Source organism: Mya arenaria, chromosome 4 (genome assembly GCF_026914265.1).
Source record: "Mya arenaria isolate MELC-2E11 chromosome 4, ASM2691426v1".
In the NCBI taxonomy this organism is placed as follows: Eukaryota; Metazoa; Mollusca; class Bivalvia; order Myida; family Myidae; genus Mya; species Mya arenaria.
In genome coordinates this window covers 17,715,819-17,740,746 of record NC_069125.1, presented here as the reverse complement: position 1 = coordinate 17,740,746, position 24,928 = coordinate 17,715,819, and the positions used below count along the sequence as shown (strand labels likewise).

The 24,928-nt window shown below is 34.6% G+C and overlaps 1 protein-coding gene across 1 annotated transcript; it reads right to left on the bottom strand.

The window, feature by feature from the left end:
- Positions 1-667: 667 nt before the first annotated feature.
- Positions 668-17,159, bottom strand: LOC128230669 (neuronal acetylcholine receptor subunit alpha-2-like). The gene is made up of 7 exons (XM_052943114.1): positions 17,004-17,159; positions 15,016-15,125; positions 13,619-13,784; positions 3,618-3,745; positions 2,488-2,750; positions 1,561-1,714; positions 668-908 (listed from the first exon to the last, which is right to left on the bottom strand). The coding sequence occupies exons 1-7, from the start codon at positions 17,157-17,159 to the stop codon at positions 668-670; spliced, it is 1,218 nt and encodes a 405-aa protein (XP_052799074.1).
- Between the last annotated feature and the right edge of the window lie 7,769 nt (positions 17,160-24,928).

Sequence of the window (24,928 nt, the reverse complement as noted above, 5' to 3'; positions counted from 1 at the left end):
TATAATTATGGTATATTTTTCAGATAACTAGATTATTTCTGGACCGGATTCATTAAATCGGTTTTCGAACGCTCAACCTCACTTTGCTCCCACCTCAGATAAGTAGATCCAATAATTTAACCATGGTAGAAATTCTTATCTTGCCCACGGGCGAAGATAAAATGCCCGTATAGAACTCTTTTTAATGGTCGCCACATTGTAATTACCTCCCTTGTTGAAGACTGTTGTCTGTAGCATCATGTTAACCTTTTTCTTGTGGCAAATTAATTATTTCTCGTTTCAAATGTCACAAAAAAAAGTTTTCACGCACCTTTTAAAAAAAATGATTCACTCTACTTAGAACTATTTAAAGATAGATTTGACTATTAACATAATCTAAATCACTGCGCGCATATCCATCACAACCACGAATTATCGCATATCCATAAGCAATTATTTTCACTAAGCACAAAAAAGTTCCAGCAAAAAAAACATTTTTACTTAATTTTGTTTAACTGGGGTGAGAGAAAAAGCATCTACCATAGCCGCTCGTGTAAGATAGGTTCATCCCGACCCTCGCGCAAGGTGTTTTGCGGAAACTCGGTAAACCTCGTTTCCGCAAAACACCCTACGCTCGGGTCGAAATGAATCTATCTTACACTCTCGGCCATGGAAGATACTTATAATCTTAGCCGGTAGTAAGGATAATCAGTATTACTAAAGTAACCAGACATGTCAGGAACAAGAAAAACACAAAGTTGAATCTATCGAGAAGCAGGGCGAATTCTTCATATGTGTAGTCGTCGATATTAGATCCATCCTCCCAAGCTGTTGGTGTCTTCGCCCGGTCCTGTGTACCTTCCGTGTCATTAGGAGCAACTATTGGTGTTTTCTTTCCTTCAGATTGATGTTCTACCTCCTCTGCACGTCTGTTATAAGATATATGAGTATATATTATTTGTGCTAACGATCAGATATCATTAGGAAAAGAGCTTTATTATATACCAATCATAAATCCGCAGTCAAAACACGGTAGACCGTTTTCAACGACAATTGAATACAATACGGCCGTATTTAACTATAACTATGATGACGTCACGTCATAAGTTACATTGCGTGATATTCAAATGACGCTATAGAAAATAATTCGTTATTAATAATGACATTTAATATGAAATCATGTGTCTTTTAATCCAGTAAAGCATATACTAAAAGGGTTTATATTACTGCGTTTTGATCCGGAATGTCGTATTCGACTCTCATGGAGTTTTTCTCATTTCGATTTCACTCAGCTAGCGAATCGTGAAATCCCAGTCTAAAGAAATCAGGGGAGTTAAATACACCTCCCGCGTCATTATTCAAAACGCAATGCTATTTAACCTATTGCAATCACAATTATGATTTTTTTTCTGTTGCGTACCAATGCATCAACCATCGTCCGATACCCATCACTCACCAATTCCGTTCAACTCCATTACCAAAGAGATCCAATGGTGTAAATTATCATGTAAACAACAAAACCAAAAATCTTTATTTATTAGATATTAATAGTTTTCATATGAACAAACGTAACAATTTTACCTGTATGCGGTTATTTTGGCAAGTACCCTCAAAGCTGTTTGCGTCCCCTTTGACGGAATGTGGCCGTACTTGTGGGTGTCATGGATGCGCCAAACGATTACAGTTAGGAATGTCTCGATTGAGTTGATAATAAACGTAACGAGGAGGAAGACACCTAAAAAACGTAATGGTAAATGAATACATTTTGTTGTGTGTAAAATATCGAAATAATTGAAAAAAAAAAAGCGTTCCGCTATAAGAGTGTATTTTTATACTTGTTTGTACTATTCGACAGATACTGGTAGATATAACATATTTCCTAACTGTATAGTGTTTACCGAACTTTATAGTCTGTTGTAACTAAAGTTATTATGGCAAATAAAGGTAATTGTTGTTGTTGTTGTTGTTGTTGTTGTTGTTGTTTAAGCCAGGTTTAAAAAAGACAGGTTGCTGCAGAATAGCGACAGGGTGCTAAGGGAGCAAGAGGGCAATTGTAACGGGCTGTTAGGAACTTAAGTATTTTGAATTTGACCCAAAAGTTAGGAATTGTGTTAAACTAAAGTAATATTAGATATTTCAACAAATATGTAAAGTTTGTACGTATTTATAATCATTTTATAAGTTTTAATCAGAAAAAAAGTTATACTTAAATATTCAATTCTGTGAAAGCAGAAGGGTACCCATGCTGGGTTCCATAAGGACAGGGTTTTAGCACCCTTCCATAAATCTATAGCTAAAAACCTTCTATATGACTATATTTGAACGCATCAGTTGGATTTCATTAACCCATCCTAACCCAAACCTCATATAGGAAATAAGTAATACTAAATATTAAAATGAAGAAGAAGAAAAGTAAGACAAAATGCAGACTTCATACAGTATTAAATCAAAACATATATACATTAACTCAATAATATTCCTTTCCCTTTGAGAAAAAATATAATGTACCCATATACTCACTAAGAATACAGACATCTGATGCCGTAGTCGGAATATGATCAGAAATATATGACATCATCACCGACATTGACAACATGACAGTTAGTGTAAATCCATTCTTTTCACCGCTGTCAATCGGTAGCAGGAACACAAACGGTCCCAACAGGGCGAGAAGGATGATTGGAAATATGATGTTGAGCAGGTAGAACTGGTACTTTCTCTGTATGGTAATGTCATACTGGACGGCTGACATGGCATGACCAAGAAACGTCCTGAAAATGTATGCATTTTATAAAAAAAAACACTAATAGCCTTTAGATGAAAATTTTCCATTTACAATAGTACAAATAGGTTGGCTAATAAATTGGTATTATACTTCCAAGCTGTAAATAATTTTAGCATGGAATGTATCATGACCCAAGGATATTTTGACGACAAAACTTAGACGGATGTATCTAGGTCCCTTTGAAGAATTCCTGAAACTACCGTTCCATGTCGGGCATAAGCGTATAGGAGAAAGCATCTATTCTACAATACCCAATGACAGAATGGAAAGGCGCATAGGTCAGGTTTATCTACTTGATGTGTTAGGGACACTATCTCCATCACCAACCCGCCCACGTCCAAACACCATGCTCTGTTATCACGTAATACTTAAGGCAAATCTTTATATCAGTCTTAACTCATTTTACCATCAAAAATGATTAAAAATCATTTATGTTTTTACAACTTAAAAAAAGCATATTCTATCATAAGATATGTTGAGTAACGCCTTTGGACAAGATTTCAAAGAGAAAATATTCTACATTCAAAAATGTATTTGGGTTCAATTCATGGATTTAATCATTCGCAAGTGTATGTTTTGCCCTAAAATAAGTTTTCTTTTACTTGACAAAATATGTTCACATATAAAATACGTTTTCAAAACGTATAAAAACATGCAAAATTTGGAATCATTTAATGCTTTTATGTGATAAATATGAGTAAAGATTGAGATTTGACTGAGTATTTATGTGATATTGGGGTCAGAGAACCGTGTTTGGCAGATTTTTTTTAATTAACGATTCTTGTAAAATGCTACAGGTCCTGTCAATGTAGAGTCCATTGTTTTATTGAAGGGAATATGTTAGGCTTATCACCTTGTTGCATTGGAAGAAGATGACGATACAACATCCCATTCGCCATTGGCTTCGTACATATCGAAATTTATTCCCGAGTCATCTGTCATTAACATCAGTTCGTCGATGTCAAACATCCACGTGGATATCTAAAGCAAAAAAAGATAATCAATATCTGTTAAAATCGAAAGCCAAAATGAATACATCGCCGCACTGTACACACAACTAAAACATTCGGAGCTCCTCGGGCATTATTTTCAAAAACAACCTCGGATGTATGGCGGTACATCAGTTGAAGTAGTCCGTAATTTTTTGAATAATATCATCAATTAAATGTAGTGTTTAAGAGTTGTATTCATTGCTCTCGGTTTAAATTGATTGCCATTGAAGTGTATTATTGCAAACCTAATTAAGATTCACCAGAGATAAGTCATAAAGTTTAACTACTAAATACGATTACTACGCGATCTATTTGCAGCGGACTTAGACGTACCACTTTTTGAGTATGTAAACCGTCCAAATACATCCGAGGTTGTTTTCGATAAAATGGCCGAGGAGTTCCGAATGACAACTAAAACAGACATATTAATGACATAGCATAATGAAAGCGCCGAGTCTGTTGAAAGTCTGTAGGCGCGACACGCGTGATTATACTTTTTTACGATTCTGTTAAGATAAAAATCGATTCCATTTAAGGGGACCCAAACTGCAACCGATAACTGCCTGGCATTGACTAAGAATAGGTGAATTTCATTGATGAATGCTTAATACAATTAGCTAGTTTCATAACTACGTATAGTTGTAACCCAGGCGCGTTAAATCTTTAAGAACAGAACAGAACAGAATTTATTACACGTAAACTATACAGTTTTTTGTGTTTCATATACATAATAAATATATTACAGTTACAATTATACAGTGTAGTGTGAAATATTAAATAAATATTATAATCAACTTTTTTTAAGGATGAACTGGAATTGTAAATCACAAATCTATCAAACTTAAAAGTATACAGAACAGAATATATAACACGTAAATTTAACACTACGTGTGTTATGTTTTCATATAAACATATCAGCATTACAACTAAACTAAGCTGATAGCGACTAGTATTATTGACATACAAAGGATGAACTGAAAAAAGTGTTATTGCAATCATCAAAGTTAGTACAAGGTTTTTATTTGACATTTGTATATGTATACATGTTGGAACAATCATTTTCAATATATAATTGAATGCATGACGACAATAGAATTGAATATCATAACTTAAAGGTAAAACGTGATTTAAATATTCTAAATGATAATGTAAAAAATCAATAAAAAACTACTTATTACGATGAACAATTAATGATATGGTTTATATATTCATTAATAAAGTATTACGAATCTTAAATGCTTCCGATATATATTTACCTAACATAAATGCTTCAGATTTATTTTGTGTATTTAATAGCTGAACAAGTTTAAACATACTAGGTCTAACTCTGTAATAACGTTTAATATAATTTTGTCTTAACATAACATATAATGAACACTTAAACATAAAGTGATACTCATCTTCTAATTCATTAGAATCACATAATTGACAATGACGCAAGTTTCTTTCAAGTCTATCATATCTACCAGTATGTATTCTTAGATTATGGGAACAAATACGTAATTTTGTAATAGCAATTCTCAGTCTTCTTGACGCGATATTTTCTAAATAATATTCAAATTCAAATGAGGTTTTTAGTTCTCTATACAAAGTTAAAATACCATTTTCGTTGACATTTCGTTGCCATTGCTGTAAATATTCGTCTATAAGACGTTGTTTAAAAATACAAATAAAATGGTTTTCGTTTATTTGTGAATCATCACACCATACATAATAAAATCCATATCGTGTAAGAAGGTTCTTCACATTACTAAACCAGTTTGATTTATCATTATCAATATCTAACATAGCATCTTCAATGACCGATTGAATAACTATATTATCACTTTTCTTAAGTTTAAACCAGTATTTTAAAATCCGTATATATCTATTAATATGTAACGGGTATCTACCCAATTCACCATATATAGCAGCGTTGGATGTTGTTTGTCTAACCCTGAGTATAGTTTTGCAAAACTTCAAATGTATCCTCTCCAACTGTGCAGATTTTGTAAATCCCCATATTTCACAACCATATGTAATAATAGATGAAACAAAGGCATCAAATAACTGCAGTGCTAGCCTTGGTTTGCATTCATACCTTTTTAAATTAGACAACAACGTGTTCATTGCCTTTAAACCTTTACCGTACAGTGTTTGGGTATTAAGATTAAAATTACCAGTATAATCCAACGTAACGCCTAAATAGTTAAAATCGTTAACAATCTCTACGTTTTCATTTCCATATATCCAAGTCTCATTTCGTTTTGTACCACCCCTTTTGCGAAATACCACAATTTTTGTCTTAGCAATGTTTACCTCTAAACCCCAAGTAGTACAGTAATTATGTAATCTATCTAGTGACATTTGTAAATCTTCTGGGGTTTCACCAAGTACGACCATATCATCGGCAAATAGTAATAAAATTAAACATATATCCTGCCAGCTAACCCACAATCATTTCTATTTTGTAAATATAATTCCAAGTCTTCAACGAATAGAGAAAACATTATTGGGGACATTATCTCCCCTTGCCTTAAGCCTACTGCTATATCAAAGTAATCCGAATAACTATTACAGTGTTTTACACAGGACTTAACTGACTGGTACATACTGCGTATAATACCATCTAAATTGAATTTATACAACTTCAACCATAACGCATTCAAATATATGGAATCAAAACAACGTTTCATATCAATAAAACAGCAATATTATCGTTTGTTCAAGTTTACATATTATTGAACAATTGAGTGAAGAATAAAAACTGCATCAACTGTAGGCCGACCTCTTCTAAAACCAAACTCCAGGGCGTCAGAAATAACATTATTTTGATATTCGCTGATTAAGTACACATGTAAACAGTTTCGAAAAATTGCTTAAAAGAGTTATTCCTCTATAATTTTTAACGTCAGTCTTATCGCCTTTTTTGTGTAATGGTATGATAATTCCCTTAGTCCAAGCTATCGGAAAATTTCCGCAGTTTAAGATGCTATTGAAAATCTCTGTAATATATCCACCTAAGATATCACATGCTTCAATAAAATATTCATTAAGCAATTTATCTTCACCCGGAGATTTATTTTTCTTAAGCAAGGCAACAGCTTTACGAACTTCATCGTATGTTATCGGGTTATCTAGGTCTCCCAAAATATTATCAAATTCATTAAAATCATAGTTCCTGTTAAAGTTTTCAGCTTCCTCATTATTATCATGATTAATATCGGCGAACATTTGCTCGAAATGATTTTTAAAATCCTCCAGAGGTACATTAACACTTTTATTTGCGGTCTGTGAACGGAAATATCTCCAGAATTCTTTAGGCCTATTTCGTTTCAAATTTTCAAACTCTTTTAAACGTTTCAATTTAAAAGCTCTTCGTTTCTTTGACACAGTAGTTTTATACAAACTTTTCAATCTACACAATTCAACTCTGTCTCGATCACTATGCGAATTATTATAAACATTCAAGGCGTTTTTATATAAGTTCTTAGCATTTCTGCATTCTTGATCGAACCATTTAGCAGAATCAGTTATAAAACATTTTTTTAAAACATGGGTATTCTATTACATGCCTAACAAATAATGGGTCGGCAACCTCACGAACAATATCTGTAAAAGTATTCACCATAAAGTCAACATTAATAACATTTTGTACGTCACAATTTTGAACTAAATTGTTAAAATCAACAGTTATAGCAATTAATCCATTTCTGAATGCGTCCTTTTCTTCATCACTCCATTTTAGATATTCACTTATGCATGGCATTTCTTTAAATACATGTGTATTGCACGCAATATCAAAAGACAATGGGGGCATGATCACTGCAATCATTGAAATGACCAACCTCAAACTTATCAACAAGATTAAAATTATGTTCATTAAGTATTAAGTAATCGATAACACTTGAGCCATTTGTATTGAAACATGTATAATTGCCTACGCCAAAGTCCGCTCCCAAACGGCCGTTAACAATTCTTAGTGCAGTGGCCTTACATAAGTCTAATAACTTATTTCCATGAGAGTTACTGCCCCTGTCCATTGAGTATCTAGGTAAGGGATTGTCACATACATAATTATCACCATCAATATCTGGGACATACATGTCACAAATAAATTGAAATAATGCTATCTGTTTTACATGAGGTTCTGGCATTAAAATCACCAGCAATCATAACTGTGCCTAATGTTTGATATTGGTTTATATCATCCTCTAAACTCGCAAAAAGATCAGTGTCTATTAATCTAGCAATAGGTGATGAATCCCCTCACATGTATACTGCTGCAAGATATATATCAGTATCAATGTTAAAAAAATGTTTGTCAATTTTTAACCAAATAATTGTTTCATGCCTATTTTCAACTATTCTTTAAGCGTATCATGTCAAAAAGTAGATCTGACTGATATTGATATTGTTCTGATATTGTTTTTGTGAGTTTGACCTCATTCTATATTATAACCGTTACTCGTAAGTCTTCTATCGTGTTCTTTAAATCCGGCTTACGTTAAGTACCAACTAGAGGGACTAATTAATGCTTTGTAAGATGAACTTTTAACTGATTTTTATTACGAAATAAAGTGTGGCATTTTTTTCGGATAGTTAAAACTAAGATACTGACGGCTTCGACCCTTCAACAAATGTTGATACACATTGTATGCTCAAATATTGTATTTAAAGTTCACCATTCGAAAAGGATTAGTAACGCAGTTCAGCAAAAGGCTGAAGCATAATTTGTAGGGATGGAAACCGGATACCAAATCGGTATCCGGATTTGTATCAAGTATTCGAATACTATCCGGATACTCGTATTAAATTGTTGTCATAATAAGTAAATTTCGTATTATATGTCACCCACCTTCTGTTATTTGACATAATTGTCCACTTAATTTATAATTCGTCATATCGCAATTTCATTCATTCTTTCTCAGTCTTAATAATTTATGCTCATGATGAATACCACATAAACACCTCGCGAATTTGATAGTCACTTCGGCCGAGGTGGTTGCTTGATTACTGCCACTTGCTTTCGAGTTTGTTATTTATCAGCAGGTTTCATGTTAAATGACGCTTTGATTATTTGATAGTCGATTGTAATTTTATTTCATTACATTGTTTGATTTAATGCAATACCTACAATTTCTGCGGTGTTTTGTAATGAAGGATATAATTGCGGAAAAGATAAGAAGACAAAAAGACGATCTGATTTTTCTTTATTTACATGCGTGTACTTTTTTTTATTTATCAATAAACTAAACATGTCTAAATACGATTGGTCATTAATAGCTTTGATTGCACGACCCTTAATTAACTTGTGATTGGACGATCAATTCCTACGGATTAATGATCAATCCGTCTAATATCAACTAGTGCCAATTAGTGTCAATTAAGCACATCTGAGATCATAAAACAACACTTGTCATTGTAAACAAGGTCATAGAACTTCACAGGGTGTTGCACAAGGACACAATATCACGCCTTGTGCAAACGGCCAATTAGCAGACGATTTGTGACAAATACCCGCTTCGCGACAGACACTGTTGATCACCTGAAATATTTCATTGAAATTTTAATTCTTAACGAATATTCGAATACCCATTTTGGTATCCGAGTACTTGCATGATATCCGGATATCCGGATACTCGGATATTCGCTTCCATCCCTAATAATTTGTTGATTTGAATATCACGTGATGCTACCAATGTATTCAATAAAGGTTTAAATATCCGTCAGCTTTGTATGTGTCCTTGTAGGCTAGTGAATATGGTATCAGTTTTCTATTTTTTTCTTGACTGTACCGGCGTGTAGTATTTTTCTGCAATTTCGGGATCAAAGAGTAAAATAAAAATAATAAAAAACTATTTACAGTTGCATTACAGGGAAAACTCGTGTTCGATGTCAGGACATGATAGCGTCCTTTTAAACCATTGCACATTCTTTATTAGAAAATGAGAACACTTTCTTTAAATCTTTAATGATTTTAAAGTTGTTTATGCGTGTACCGAAAATTAGAAGTTGGTACACTTTTTACATAAATACTTTATTTTGTTCATATCACGCTGAATAAAGTATTTATGTAAAAAGTGTATCAACTTCATAAACAATACATTTTAAATAAAGTCAATTGTACAAATACATGTGTTGTATAACTGTTTGTCTTAGCCACTGATATTTAAAAGTTTATCCAAACAGTTACTGAGAGTATTTTGCTTTCAGGGACAAATAGCAGCATTGTACAGATAGCAGCTTTGCACGTGTCCACGGGACAACACCTGAATTGATTCGTAAAAACCAAATGTGGATACATTCCCACTACTGCCTCCAATATAACAGGTTTCGAGTTCCATGGTGGGGTATTATACCAGCACTGTAAAGAAGTGACGAGCGTGGCAGCCAGCGAAGCACTTCTTGCCTTCAAACGCTGGCTTGAGGCATTTGGAAGTCATATTTTGCTTGTGGCACACAATGTCATGTTTGACGCAAGACTGTTAGTAGCAAATTATCAAGAAGAAGGAATAACTGTCCCAGAAACACTATATGCTTCGCAGACAGTCTGCGTTTATTTAGAACAGTTTACCCCGGGAGACAGAATTACCGCCTGGCAAGTTTAGTTCATGATATTGCAGGTGTAGACTTCGGAGCTCATGATGCCTCTGAAGACGTGTACGCGCTTTCTTCAATTCTCCAGTTGCAAACAAACCTAGACAAACTGTCGAATTGTGCTACTACTGTGTCATCCGTGAAATTCAAACTTCAGGAATTAAACAACGAAAAACTATACAAGGGATCATATACAACTTTTGTTGAGTTAAAAATAATACCAAAAGCACAGGCCACGCGCCTATCTAGGAGTGGAATTTCAATAGATCACTTGAAAAAAGTATATTCAAGATCGGGCCTAGATGGTATGCAGGCTGTATTGAAAGATGGGGGGGGGGGGGGGGAATTTTACACAAAGTTGGCATCAGCGCTTGATGCAGTTTTTAGCGAGAATAAAATAATTTAAATTAGAATCGATCATGGCTTCTGAGTTTATCCCAGTTTTATAGGTTCATACTAACCGTAAATTCTTGTTTCAATTCTGTAGATAAATTTCAGGTAGCAAGAATTTGATTTTCTTACTATTTTCTGATATTCTACTTAGTTCTGATACTGGAAAATAATATATTAAAAATAAAAAAGATACAGATACCATCGTTAATGGACGAATACAACGTTTCACTACACAACTATTCTCATGCATCAAACGAACCCATGGCGTCACTAACTTGACGTGTTTTATATTGACGTTGACGGTGGCGTAGAAATCCCGCTAACTCTATCAATTTTCTTAGGTTACTTATATCTTTTAGCAATTAACCTACCCGTCAATTTTTTATTTTTTTACATAATTTTATTCATTATTCCGTTCCGTTTCCTATGATTAAATAAAAGCATACCCTACCCGAGTTCGTTTTCGAGATAAATACGTCAAATTCACCGATGGGTAACTGTTTTTGGCGATTTCTTATTAAAGCCTTTTTGTCATAAAACTTAAAATATTTTTTTTTTCTTAAATACTCATACTAAAATTATAGGATTATTTATTCATCGTACATTAAATTTTATTCCGATTTTTTTTGTAAAAAAAGCCGTAAAATTATATTTTTTACGGTTTTATCAATGTTAGCGTCAAATAGCACGTGTCCGCAAGGTGGCGCTGTAAATCAACAAAAGACGGGATTTAAAAAATAAATAAAAAAATCCTCGTTAAAGAAGAGTCATTGACGATTGTTTGTTCCAAGTTTCATTGAAATCGGCCGACATTCATATTTTTCGGAGTAACGTGGTCATGTACCAACATCTTCGGATATGTTCGGATCGCAATTTATCGCATAACAATATACATGAAAAATATTTATCTTGTTATTGTTTGTACTGTGTCAAAAGGTCCCGTAAAATATAAATCAATATTTAAGAAAGTGTTAGTTTTTTAAATTTTAAATGTGTAGTTGCCATAACTGTTTGAACTTTACGTTTAAAAGTGATTTCAAGTGGTTGATCTTTTCCCGCGATATTGTGACGTCATTTGAAAAAAATGCTTCCGGTTGGAGTCGGGTCGTTCTATTTACAGAATGGGTAGGAATAGGTACTGAAAGTGTGTTTTTTAAATGAAATTAAGTTTTTTTTTAACAATTCTTGAATGAAATAATGAACAATTGGTGTAAATATAAGTCATGAATTGCGGGCTTGATGCCATTATCGGGGATATGAACGCAATTGGGCTGGTCAAAGTACTCGTGGAGTTCGGACTCCACACACTTTGACCAGCCCTACTGCGTTCATACCCCGATAATGACATCAAGCCCGCAATTCATTCCTTAAATGTTTTACTTTTCGATTATTATTATTTTAAGTGACTCGATCATGTATTTGACCAAAAATTAATGTTCCCGGAAATGCATCTGAAAACACTTATTTTATCATTATACTCTATGATATCGAAATTGCAGAAAAAATACAGTTATAGCATAAAAAAGTATTTAGGATTTAGTTGGGTTCGAACCAACGCCGGTAGAGTCAAGAAAAAAATAGAAATCAGCCAGCTAGTCCACACGGCCACTGGGACTTTATTAAAAGAAGCGGATTTGTTGACCTGTGAAGGATACATTGATAACATCACGTTATAATGTCAATCTACCAATCACGCAACACCACAGCCGTAAATGATGTTCAATCGCGTTATAAACGCTAATGAAAATTGTGAACTTCAAAGACGATAATGAGCAAATATCAACATTTGCTGAAGGGTTCCAGCTTTTGGTATTTTTGTTTTAACACTCCTTCTGATTTGACACGCTTTATTTCGTAATTAAAAAAGTGCATTTTACAGATCATGAGCGAGTCACTTTAAAGCTGCACTCTCACAGATTGAACGTTTTGACAACTTTTTTTTTGTCTTGAAACGAGCCAATTTATGCGAAAATGCATGGAAACCAGTGATATTAGACTGCTTTCAAAAGTTCAAATCGCAGATTTTCATATTTAAGTTAAAAAATTATGCGTTTTTTAAACCGTTAGTAACGCTTATAGCCATTAAACATTAATTTTCGAACGGAAATATGAAAATGTGCGATCTGATATTTTGTCAGCAATTTTATAGCATTGGTAAGCAGACATCTACACAAATATTTGCCCTTTCTAAGACAAAAAAATGAAAAAGTTTAAAAACTGGTAAATCTGTGAGAGTGCAGCTTTAAGTTAAAAAATAATGTTTTATGCGTTTTTTAAACCGTTGGTAACGCTTATTGCCTTTAAACATTAATTTTCGAACGGAAATATGAAAATATGCGATCTGAGTTTTTGTCAGCTGTCTTATAAATATCACTGGTGTCCATGCATTTTCGCATAAATTGGCTCATTCCAAGACAAACAAAATAAAAAGGTTTTCATATTTAAACGGTAAATCTGTGAAAGTGAGGTTTAATACAACATGATAACAAGGATGTTGCTGAAATTACCTGAACCGGTTTTATTTTACCAGGGCGTACAATGGTGTATTGTTGTGTCATTATGCCTAAAAAAAATATGTCCGTTTCGGGTACCTATAAAAATGCGCCGACCCTAACTATTTTTTCCGTTTCTGAGCAAAAAAAAATATTCGTTAACGAATAGAAAGTTACGAAGGGCGGATAAATGCAGACTTTAATCAGAATTATTGTTAATATGATAAAACAAAGTCAGGCAATGGCAGTAATGTAGAAAAGACTGCCATGTGCAAGAAAACAATTTGAACTTACGACAGATTTTGAAAAAAAAAGTAAAAAAAAAATCCCTACCTACCCTACCTAGAAATTTTGGAAAGGTTACCCTTAGTGGTTACCAGTGAGAACGCAACACTTACGATCACTGAGCACGACTGTTGATCAAAAGGATAGTATGCTATGTTGACGGTACACTGGGCATTGAACTCGACTGGAGCCAACCAGTGCACTTCACCCGTGTTAGAAATTGTTAATCTGACACTTGCTGTGTCAGCGTTGTCGCTTATTACTTTAATCCCATCAGCCCTGAAAAAATAAAAAGAGAACATTTATTTCGCATTGGCTTCCGGGCGTAAATTAGGCAGTTCCCTATGTAGCTCCGCCCGTTTAACATCATTCATTCATTTATTTCCAACGTTCACAGTATTTTTACCATTCAACAGCATTGTTAGAAAACATTTTACTATCATCATCATCAAGTATAAGAAAACGAATGAGCGAATTTTCTATGAAATCGTTTATACCATTTTCATAGAAATTAGACTTCATGTCATTTAAAGCTGCACTGTCACAGATATACCGTTTTTACAACTTTTTTTTATTTTTTGTCTTGGAAAGAGCAAGTTTTTGCGTAGAAATCTGCAAACCAATGATAAAAGATTGCTGACAAAATATCAGATCGCATATTTTCATAATTCCGTTTGAGAATTAATGTTTTAAGACTTAAACCGTTACTAACACAATTTTTGAACTTAAATATAAAATCTGCGATCTATTTTTTTGTCAGGAGTATTATATAACTGGTTTCCATGGATTTTCGCAAAAATTGGCTCGTTCCAAGACAAACAATAAAAAAAGTTGTCAAAACGTTCAATCTGTGAGAGTGCAGCTTTAAAACATTGAGAACAAGATAGGCGATTAACAGTCTTGTTGTGATATTCATATGACCCATAAACTGATTCCATTTATGGGAAATTATATTCATAAAACATTATTTAAAGCTGCACTCTCACAGATTGAAAGTTTTGACAACGGTTTTATTTTTTATCTACGAACAAACCAATTTATGCAAAAGTGCAAGAAAACCAGTGATATAAGACTGCTGACAAAACATCGGATCGCAGATTTTCATATTTAAGTTCAAAAAATATATTTTATGCATTTATCTTAAACTGTTAGTAACGCTTTTGCCATAAAACAATAACTTTCGAACGGAATTATGAAAGTCGGCGATTTGATTTTTTTTTCAGCAGGCTTATATCACTGGTTCGCAGATATTTACGCAGATACTGGCTCATTCCAAGACAAAAAATTAAAAAGTTGTCAAAACGGTAATTCTGTGAGAGTGCAGCTTTAATACACCATCAATGTAATTTGACATTAAAAATAATTAAGTTCTGTACCCAAACACAGTCCCTGAAATCTTTCACTCAAACAATTTGCAAAAATGTTCAAATACGAACATAAAGTTCCGCATTTCTACTGATAGTTATTAACATGTTGATCTTCATAGCAATAAAATTGTTGAATAACTTACGCGTTATTCAACAGCACCAGAGGAACCCATATATCCTCTCCTTTTAGGCGAATGGTACTTATATCCGAGTTGTCGGAGGTGTTCCACGTCAAACGGTCGTCGCTCCAGGACTACAATTGTAAAAGAAATGAATTATGGGTAGAACCACAACAACAATTTAAATAAATTGTTACACAAAAATGCTGTCTCGTTGGTTAATCTTTTTCTAAAACTGGTTATCAGACACAACTATTAAATATTGTATTCTTGGCCATTTTGTCAAAGTAAGATCAGGCTTGGTGTGGCACAGCGAAAAACAAGAAAACAAGAAGTGGAAATGCATATCGACTCCTTATTTATTATGAAAAAGCAAGATTGGTACTTATATCTTTGTGATATTTCTGTAATGAAAATGAGTAGGTACTTAATGAAATTAATTTATGAAATGCCAAAAGATGTTTTACAAAATAATTTGAAAGTCGTGAATTGTATAAAATAGTATTTCGTTTTATAATTAATGACTCTCGGAAACTCTATACAGTATCACCTCACAAAAGCACTATTTTGCTAAATGCCGCAATGTTATATATGGATTGATGTCCGTGAAGTAAGCAGACTGGCAGCACAGCAGCCCTGTGGCTTAATAGTAAGGGACAATAAGTTGGATTTTTATTTTCGATTCATCGGACAGACAAACCCACTATATGGTAGGATGGATCGATTAATTATCAGCAAAAAAACATCTGGTGTCATTTCACAACAAGTTTGTAGGTACTGATAGATAAAATCATACTTATTGCATAGCTTAAGAATAAGCACCCTTCCCCCCACAAAAAAACACAAAAATCAACAACAACAACAAATGAAAAAAAAAACGTGTATTGTACACAACCTCTGTGTATTGATCTTAATCTAATTGCCTAATTGTCTTATCAGATCTCTGATCTGAATATCCCGCTGTGCAGTTTTTGATATTGTATTCTGTTCTGTTCTGTGACATCAGTGCAATTAGCAAGAGATGCACAGCAGGGAATTGTCATGGCAAACATTCCTTCAACTAGTCCTTTAAATATTTATGTAGTTTGTACTCTTAAAACATTTTCCAAAAAACAATAACAAGCACATCTATGTCAAATTGTCAACAAAACAATAAAAAACAAACAGTATTTGAATAATCGATACTGGCAAAAAAAATGCCGCCGATCGTTGATTTTCAGCCCACGGCGACGATTAATCGACTTCTGTTGATAAAAGACCCACGACTAATGTATAATCTTATTTACCATGAATATTGCTTTGAGCGCAGAAAATATTTTCCCTTGGACTTCGAATATTTATTGAGAAGTAGCAAATATTTTGATCGAATTGGGATTATCCGGATTTAAACTAGTACTTAAAGCATTTTCTATCAATAATCTAATCGCCTTAATCGTCTTATAGATTAATTGTATAAAAACGTGATAACAAATTGTTTGTGAACAAAAGCATTATACTATATATATCACAACCCACCTCATTTTTACATTTAAAGGCGCACACATACAGGTTTGTGCCAAAAACGTGTTTTTTTTGTTTCTTAATTTAATACATTCTCGTGTTTAACTGATTTGACTTTAATGCTCAAAATAAAAAATAAAAACACCATATGATTTAGCTGGCCACGTAGCTATTTATTCAAAAGAAAACATTTATAGAGGCTAATATTCTTTAACCTTTTCTTAAATCATATGTTGTTATACCATATAATTAGGGTGTTTTATCATTAGAGTCAACTGAGTTAAACATGGAAATGCATTACATGTACAATTAAAAAAAAGTTTTTTTTGTTGTTTTTTTGCATCATGCTTTTTTATGCTCCTTTAAAAACAAAATACCCTGGAGGTTTGGTCTATTCAAATTCATTTTTGCTTGATTATCTAGAAAACTGTGGGTTGATATGAAACACTCTCGAGTCCGTTTCCTGGGTAGAGCCCAGTACTGTGTCCTTTTTAGAGGCCATGAGAAAGTACCACTAGTTGGGATCGAAGCCATGACCCCTTTGGTGAGACACCTATACCACTAGACCATTCTCGCCCTGGTGAGGATCGAACCCACATTCTCTTTGGTGAGAGGCGGGTACCTATACCAGTAGACCATTCTCGCCCTGGTGGGGATCGAACCCACATCCTCTATGGTGAGAGGCGGATACCTATACCACAAGATGTCGGTCTGTACCACAAGACCATTCTCACCCTGGTAGGGATCTAAGCCACAACCGCTTTTGTGAGAGGCGGACACTTATACCACAAGACCACTCTCACCCTGGTGGGGATTGAAGCCATAGCCGCCTGGATGCGAGGCGGACACTTCTACCACTAGATCACTCTCATCCTGGTGGGGAACGAAGCCACAACCGCCTGGGTGAGAGCCGGACACCTATACCACTAGACCACTCTCACCCTGGAGGGGATCGAAGCCATATCCTTTTGGGTGAGAGGCGAACGCATATACTACTAGACCACTCATACCTTGGTGGGGATCACACCTATACCACTAGACCAGTCTCACCCTGGTAGTGATCGAACCCACAACCTCTTGGGTGAGAGGTGGACACCTATACCACTAGACCACTCTCACCCTGGCAGGGATCGAAACCACATCCTCTTGGGTAAGAGGAGGACACCTATACCACTAGACCACTCTCACCCTGGTGGGGATAGAACACACATCCTCTTGAGTGAGAGGCGGACACCTATACCGCTAGATTACTCTCACCCTGGTGGGGATCGAACCCACATCCTCTTGAGTGAGAGGCGGACACCTATACCGCTAGATTACTCTCACCCTGGTGGGGATAGAACACACATCCTCTTGAGTGAGAGGCGGACACCTATACCGCTAGATTACTCTCACCCTGGTGGGGATCGAACCCACATCCTCTTGAGTGAGAGGCGGACACCTATACCGCTAGATTACTCTCACCCTGGTGGGGATAGAACACACATCCTCTTGAGTGAGAGGCGGACACCTATACCGCTAGATTACTCTCACCCTGGTGGGGATCGAACCCACATCCTCTTGAGTGAGAGGCGGACACCTATACCGCTAGATTACTCTCACCCTGGTGGGGATCGAACCCAGATTCTCTTGGGTAAGAGGGGGAACACCTATACCACTTAACCACTCTCATAACAGTATGTTTAGCATTGGCTCACTGATTGATTTGATGGAAGAATGGTTGAAAAATATTCAGAACAACTTTGTTTCCGTTTTCCATGCCTCCAAAAATAGGGACAGGATGTCTTTTTGTCGATATTTTATTAGGCCGAGTTGTGTCCGAATATTTTTGTTACAATTATAACGGCCATATTGGACTGGATTAACGTAAAATCAATGCGCTCTATACACAAAAATACATTCACACGATTTTCTCCGAAGCAAGAAACTTCCAAACATTTGCTCCCAAACATAAAGGTCAGAATTTTTCTTGTCTTATTGCAGTAAACAGTGTGTGTTTACCACGTGATAAATCACGTCATATATATACTACGTCGGAAGGCAACGTTTTGCTTAAAATGAAGACTTACTCCCAAATACGATTTACCACAATTACTAATATTGTTTTAATATTCCAAAAAGGATGAATAAATGTCGAAATCAATGAATCTTATAAAGGATGCCGAGTTTTATTTGAAAGAAATGAGCATAAAACACGGTATTTCTACCTTATGAGACTATAATAGACCACAGTAAATCTTTTAGCATTCACCAATCATTTAATATTTTTGTGATTTCTGCTATTATATACACGTTACAATCTGTTATCAGTAATTTATATTTTCCATAATTGCATATTTAGTAAGTAGTTTAAGGTTAATCAGTCAAATTGATGATTGTTGTTCATGTGTATCTATTGATTTTGAATAAGAGTGACACTCTAAACAATGATAACCTTTATTTTACTACATCATTGTAAATGAAACAAAGGGCAGTCTATGCCGCTTAAAGAGCCCCGCCTTCGTTTTTTAACCGGAGTTTGATTAGGACATTAGTTTCATCAAAAACTTCGACAAATCTGTTTCCAAAGTAATGTTTTGACAGTACTCCGTCAGACGACCGTTTTGTGAAAAGGTTTGGTTAAAATCATACAGTGCTGACTAAACGCTTATCGCTATCAGTAAATTATTAACAAGGTGCATCTTACCATAAGGACAAAACCAATCATGCTAAATTCTTGGTCGATGATGTTCTGAAATAAAACATATTCATAGTATCATTATTACTGTATGCAAATTCAAAATTATTCTGAGTTAAATGTCGACCCCATTAAACCGATTGCTGACTGTCTGGCCCCATTTTTTTCAAAATATATTAAGCGTGACTTGCTTAAAGCTGCAGTCTCACAGATATACCGTTTTGACATTTTTTTCTTCTAAATCTCTGTAAACTATTGATATACGGCTGACAAAAGAGCAGACCGGAGTTTTCATAACTACGTTAAAAATAATGTTTGATAGCTAAAAGCGTTACTATCGCTTTAAGAAAAAAAATTGATTTTTGACATAAAAACAGTAAATATGGAAACCTGCTATTTTTATCTTTTGTCTGCAGTCTTTTTGCAAAAGTCCATGGAAACTAGTCAAATAAGAATGCCGACAAAAGATTAGCTTGCAGATTTTTATATTTAAGTTCAAAAACTGATGTTTTATGCATTTTCCTTAAACCGTAAGTAACGGTTTAAGCCATAAAACATTAATTTATGAACGGAAATATGCAATTCTGTGATCTGATATTTTATCAGCTATCTTACATCATTGGTTTGCAGATATTTACGCAAAAATGTGCTCTTTCCAAGACAAAAAATAAAAAAGTTGTAAAAATGGTATATCTGTGAGAGTGCAGCTTTAAAGAAATGTAACAGACAGGATACGTTTGTACTAAAAAACAGCTGATAATTGATACGTCGTATATCATTGGTTATATGACGTCGCGCTAATCCAACCGTGTTTTTTTTCTAGCAAGCGAGCAAATTACCAAGAAGCGCTTCATGGAAAATGCTCACGTGTTCTACTGCGTTCATACAGAATAAACGCACGAAAAGTGCGATCAATCCTTAAATAAACTAAGACAGAGTTGTATTCTATTGGATATAAGGCTGCATCCAACTTCTTGTGTACGCAGTTTTCAAAGGTATTGTATGGATTATTTGGTACGCAAGAAAGCGGTACGCGGTATGCAAGAAATATGACAAAATTTGGTACACATACTCTCAAATTCTTTGAATGATATTAGTAAGGCAGGATTTGGATAGAAACCCTAGGAAAACTCGCTTTGCAAGTGGGAGGAGGGTTACTTCCTCAAATATCATACAAAAATCATAAAAAACATGGGCGATAATTTGTTTCTTTCATCCTTATTTTTTTTCGAAAAAAAATGTACTATTGCAAGTGAACATGAAATCACTGTATTATAGTATAGAAGTTTATAGAAACAGAAATAAGGAACCAACTCATCGCACTTAAGAAAACTATCTACCATTGAGGCGATGCTCATCATTCCAAGCTGAACATTAACATATGTGGTGTCGCTCGGACGGACGTCTGGGTTGGAGGATGTCTCGATCAGCGCAGCTAGAATATCAGCGTCATTGCTGTTGTATACACAGGTTGCGGGAGTATTAAGACAGAAAAGAGCTGAAAAAGTGATACAAAAATGTTATATTTTTAGCCTGATTTTTTCAGTCATTTTTTTTTAACTTCTAAAAGAAAAACGTATTTTTTTATGATCATGAAGATTGAATTTTATTGACAAATTCAAACAACTCAATCATTATTTCTTTTTCATTGGTAGTAAACTATCAAAATGTTTACTTTTGCTCCCACCTCAGATAAGTCGATCCAATAATTTAACCCTGCTAGAATTCAAGTATCTTCCATGGCCGAGAGTGTAAGATAGGTTCAATCCGCTCCGAGCGTAGACAAAACACCCGGCGCGAGGGTCGGGATGAAACTATCTTACACGAGCGGCTATGGTAGATGCTTTTTCTCCCACCTCAGTTTAACAAAATTAAGTAAAAATGTATTTTTTTGCTGGAACTCTTTTGTGCCCGTGATTATAAGTATCTGCCATGGCCGAGAGTGTAAGATAGGTTCATTCTCCCACCTCAGATAAGTAGATCCAATAATTTAACCATGCTAGATATTCTTATCTTGCCCACGGGCGAAGATAAAAATCATTATTTCTTGAATGGTGCGTGAAAACAGTTTTATGGTGACATAAGAATATCTAGCATGGTTAAATTATTGGATCTACTTATCTGAGGTGGGAGAAAAGAATTTCTAGCATGGTTGAATTATTGGATCTACTTATCTGAGGTGGGAGCAATTCTAATCTTGCCCACGGGTGAAGATAAAATACCCGTATGGAACTCCTTTTTAATTATCACCACATTGTAATTACCTCCCTTGTTGAAGACTGTCGTCTGTAGCATCATAGAAATCTTGTCTTGTGGCAATATTTAGAACGTTAATTAAGTATTTTTCGCTGCAAATGTCACCATAAAACAGTTTTCACGCACCTTTCAAGAAATAATGCTTCACTCTCCTTAGAACTATTTGACCGATTTGACTATTAACAGAATCTGAATCACTGCGCGCATATCCATGACAACCATGAATGATCGCATATCCATACGCAATTATTTTCACTAAGCACAAAAGAGTTCCAGCAAAAAATAATTTTTTACTTAATTTTGTTTAACTGAGGTGGGAGAAAAGCATCTACCATAGCCGCTCGTGTAAGATAGGTTCATCCCGACCCTCGCGCAGGGTGTTTTGCAGAAACTCGGTAAACCTCGTTTCCGCAAAACGCCCTACGCATTGGTCGGAATTAACCTATCTTACACTCTCGGCCATGGAAGATACTTATAATCTTGATCGAGCCGAAATGTTAATCTTATTCATAATCAATACATACACGTACAAAACAAACATAATGTTTGAGTGATACACTCTCAACTACTTACTAAATAATGCCTTTATGGAAAATATTAATTACTATTAACAATATTGTAACCGTGTACTAATTAGCTGAAATCGTAAAAATATTAAATGATTGGTAAATGCTAAAAAAAATTACTGCGATCTACTCTAGTCTCATAAGGTAGAAATACCGTGTTTTCTGCACATTTCTTTCAAATTAAACTCCACAGGAGAGTATCACGTGATCGCTAAAGTACATTGGCCGTACAAGATGGCGAATATTTCGACCGCATCAATACATAAATTCGGCGTTTACGGATGGTAAATATTAAGGTAGGATCTTTAGAATAGACGCAGAGTACCCGCATTGTAAAACAATTTACTCGCATGTGTTTTATTTTTCGAAGGTTGCTTAGTTTAAGCCTGAAACTCGATACAGATTTTATTTCTGTGTGTACATTGTCCGCATCAGTGTGATTTCCGTATGTTTTAGCGCAAAAAAAACAGAAATATGAAACAAAAGTTTACAAAATATTGATTAAATTTGCAAAAATTTACTTCGTTGTAAGTTTCATTGTTTTCGACATTTTTAATTCTTTAGGGTATATTAAAACAATTGTATTAAACGTGTTAAATCTTATATGGGAGTAATAGTGCATCTTTAACTTGCACAAATTGGAATCTGTTGAAGTTTTTTTTCACGTCCCTCCGCGATTGTAAAAGTTGTTTTAAAGTAACTATCAAACATACTCTCGCCAAAAGATTTAAAAGAAAACAGAGAGATGAGCTCAGAGAAAAGAATTAAACTAACATTCATGTACACGTGTCACATAGGTGTTTAATTTAAAAATCACCAACTATTTGCCTTTAGTGAAGTTATCTTAAACGCTACTATTTTCTAAGGTTGTAAGATGTTTAATAAAATAAAGTATGTTTTTCCATTGTCACATTTTGTGACATTTATTATTTTCCCTTAACAAATAAAGCTAGCTGACAATAGAAAAACTATAAAAAAACAACACACTAAATAACAGAAAAATACAAAATAAAATACTCAACGAGAGACACATAAAGTCAAGATAATACAAAGACAGAAAGTATATACATTAAAATATCTTCAATACATACACATGTATAACAAACATAAATTTCGAGTGATAAACCTTTAACTACGTAGTAAATCATGCATTAATGGAACATATCAATAACTGATAACAAGATTGTACCGTGTATTTTATTGCTGATAACGCAGAAATATTAAATGATTGGTGAATGCTAAATGATTTACTGTGATCTACAATAGTCTTATAAAATATAAAGTAGAAATAACGTGTTTTCTGCCCCTTTTTTCAAACTTAACTCGGTATCCTTCATAAGATCCATTGTTTTTGACATTTGTTCATCCTTTTTGGTATATTAAAACATTTTTATTAATTGTGTTTAATCTTATGCACCAGTCAATTGTAACCACGGCCCCCCAGGTTCGGGGGTATATCGGGGATAGCCAGGAAAATGGGCCGTGTATTTACCTTTCAGGTGGCCCCGCAGTGCCGGGTGAATGCGTTGGTTTTTGTCTTCGCGCAAAATATAGCGGGGAATGGGCCTTATCTAGGGTCCCTTGGGTGCGGGGGCATTTGGCCGGGATTTTACCAGCAGTTCGTCCCCCGGCGTTGGCTGAACCGAAAGTCAAAGTCCCCGCTATTCCCCGGACCTGGGGGGCCGTGGTTACAATTGACTGGTGCATTATTTTGGAGTAGGAGTGCGTCTTTAATTATACCCGTGAGTGTAAAAAGGGAAGGAATTCACGAGTTTGATGCCTTTATGGCGTTACGTTGTCTTGCAACAGTTTATGCCAATTTCCGAAATGTTGGAACGAATACCCTATGGCTACTTCTTTTAATAAACTCTTATATTCAAAGCACATTATCAATAAAACAAAAAATAAACTTACCAAAAAGAAAATAAATCCACATTTTGCTGTCTTTCCTAAATTACGGGGAAAATACAACCGTCAAATATTCACTCTTTTGAAAGTAGCATTTTATGCCATTAAATAAATCAGTTGGACGCTTATATATGTAAGCAATGGCCAATAGGTCATTTTCAGGTCGACTTATCTAAAATGGAATAAAGAAATAATATTATTGGTTTTCTTTCAGGCCAACCAAAGGCTAATAACAGCCTATAAAAACATCAATACCTTTTGTAATCTATACTAATAACTTTGTGTATGGAGGTCTGTATGGATATTCAATTTAACGTTAAATGCGATTATCTATGTTCCATCAATACCTCTGCATAGGTTATAAAGTATATCACTTTTGTTTTCTGACAAAGCAAACCCGGTTTAATCCAACACGTGTTCGTGCGTTTACCGCTGAAATAGGTACGGGTAGAACACAATGGGAGCAATATGAACACTTGCATATTTCGTGAGTTTTTGACATATATATATATATATTGTTTTCTTCTTTGTTAACTAACCTGAAATAAACTGTCATTGGAATGATTTTGAGCGTATGTAGTTACCCATACTTTACCGTTTATTTTTTCTGTTTTGTATGTTCTGTTTTTCTTCAAGAAACTGTTACAAGACCAAGTGATTGACGCATGACAGCCACGATGGCGTTTGTTTTCGCAGCGAAAATATGTGGAACATCAAATAAAATAAGTGAAAATAAAATTTCACTACCATATTTGAATGAAGATTTTTAGATTTAAGCTACCCCTTCCATTGTTCTCCGATAAAGTTATCTGACCAAATTAGATGTTGACTTGGTTTTTTCTGGACTTAAGGATAAGCAGTGTCATCTTCATGCAGATCTCTGTGTATTGTTTGTTTGGGTGATTTATGCCTAGTATCAATAGTCAGTTTTACAACAAAGCGACTTTTGCGTTTAAAATCGTGTGCAATCTAAGCAGAACTGAAGTATGGCAAGTTCCCGTGTACCTCTTTACAATATTGTAACATAACT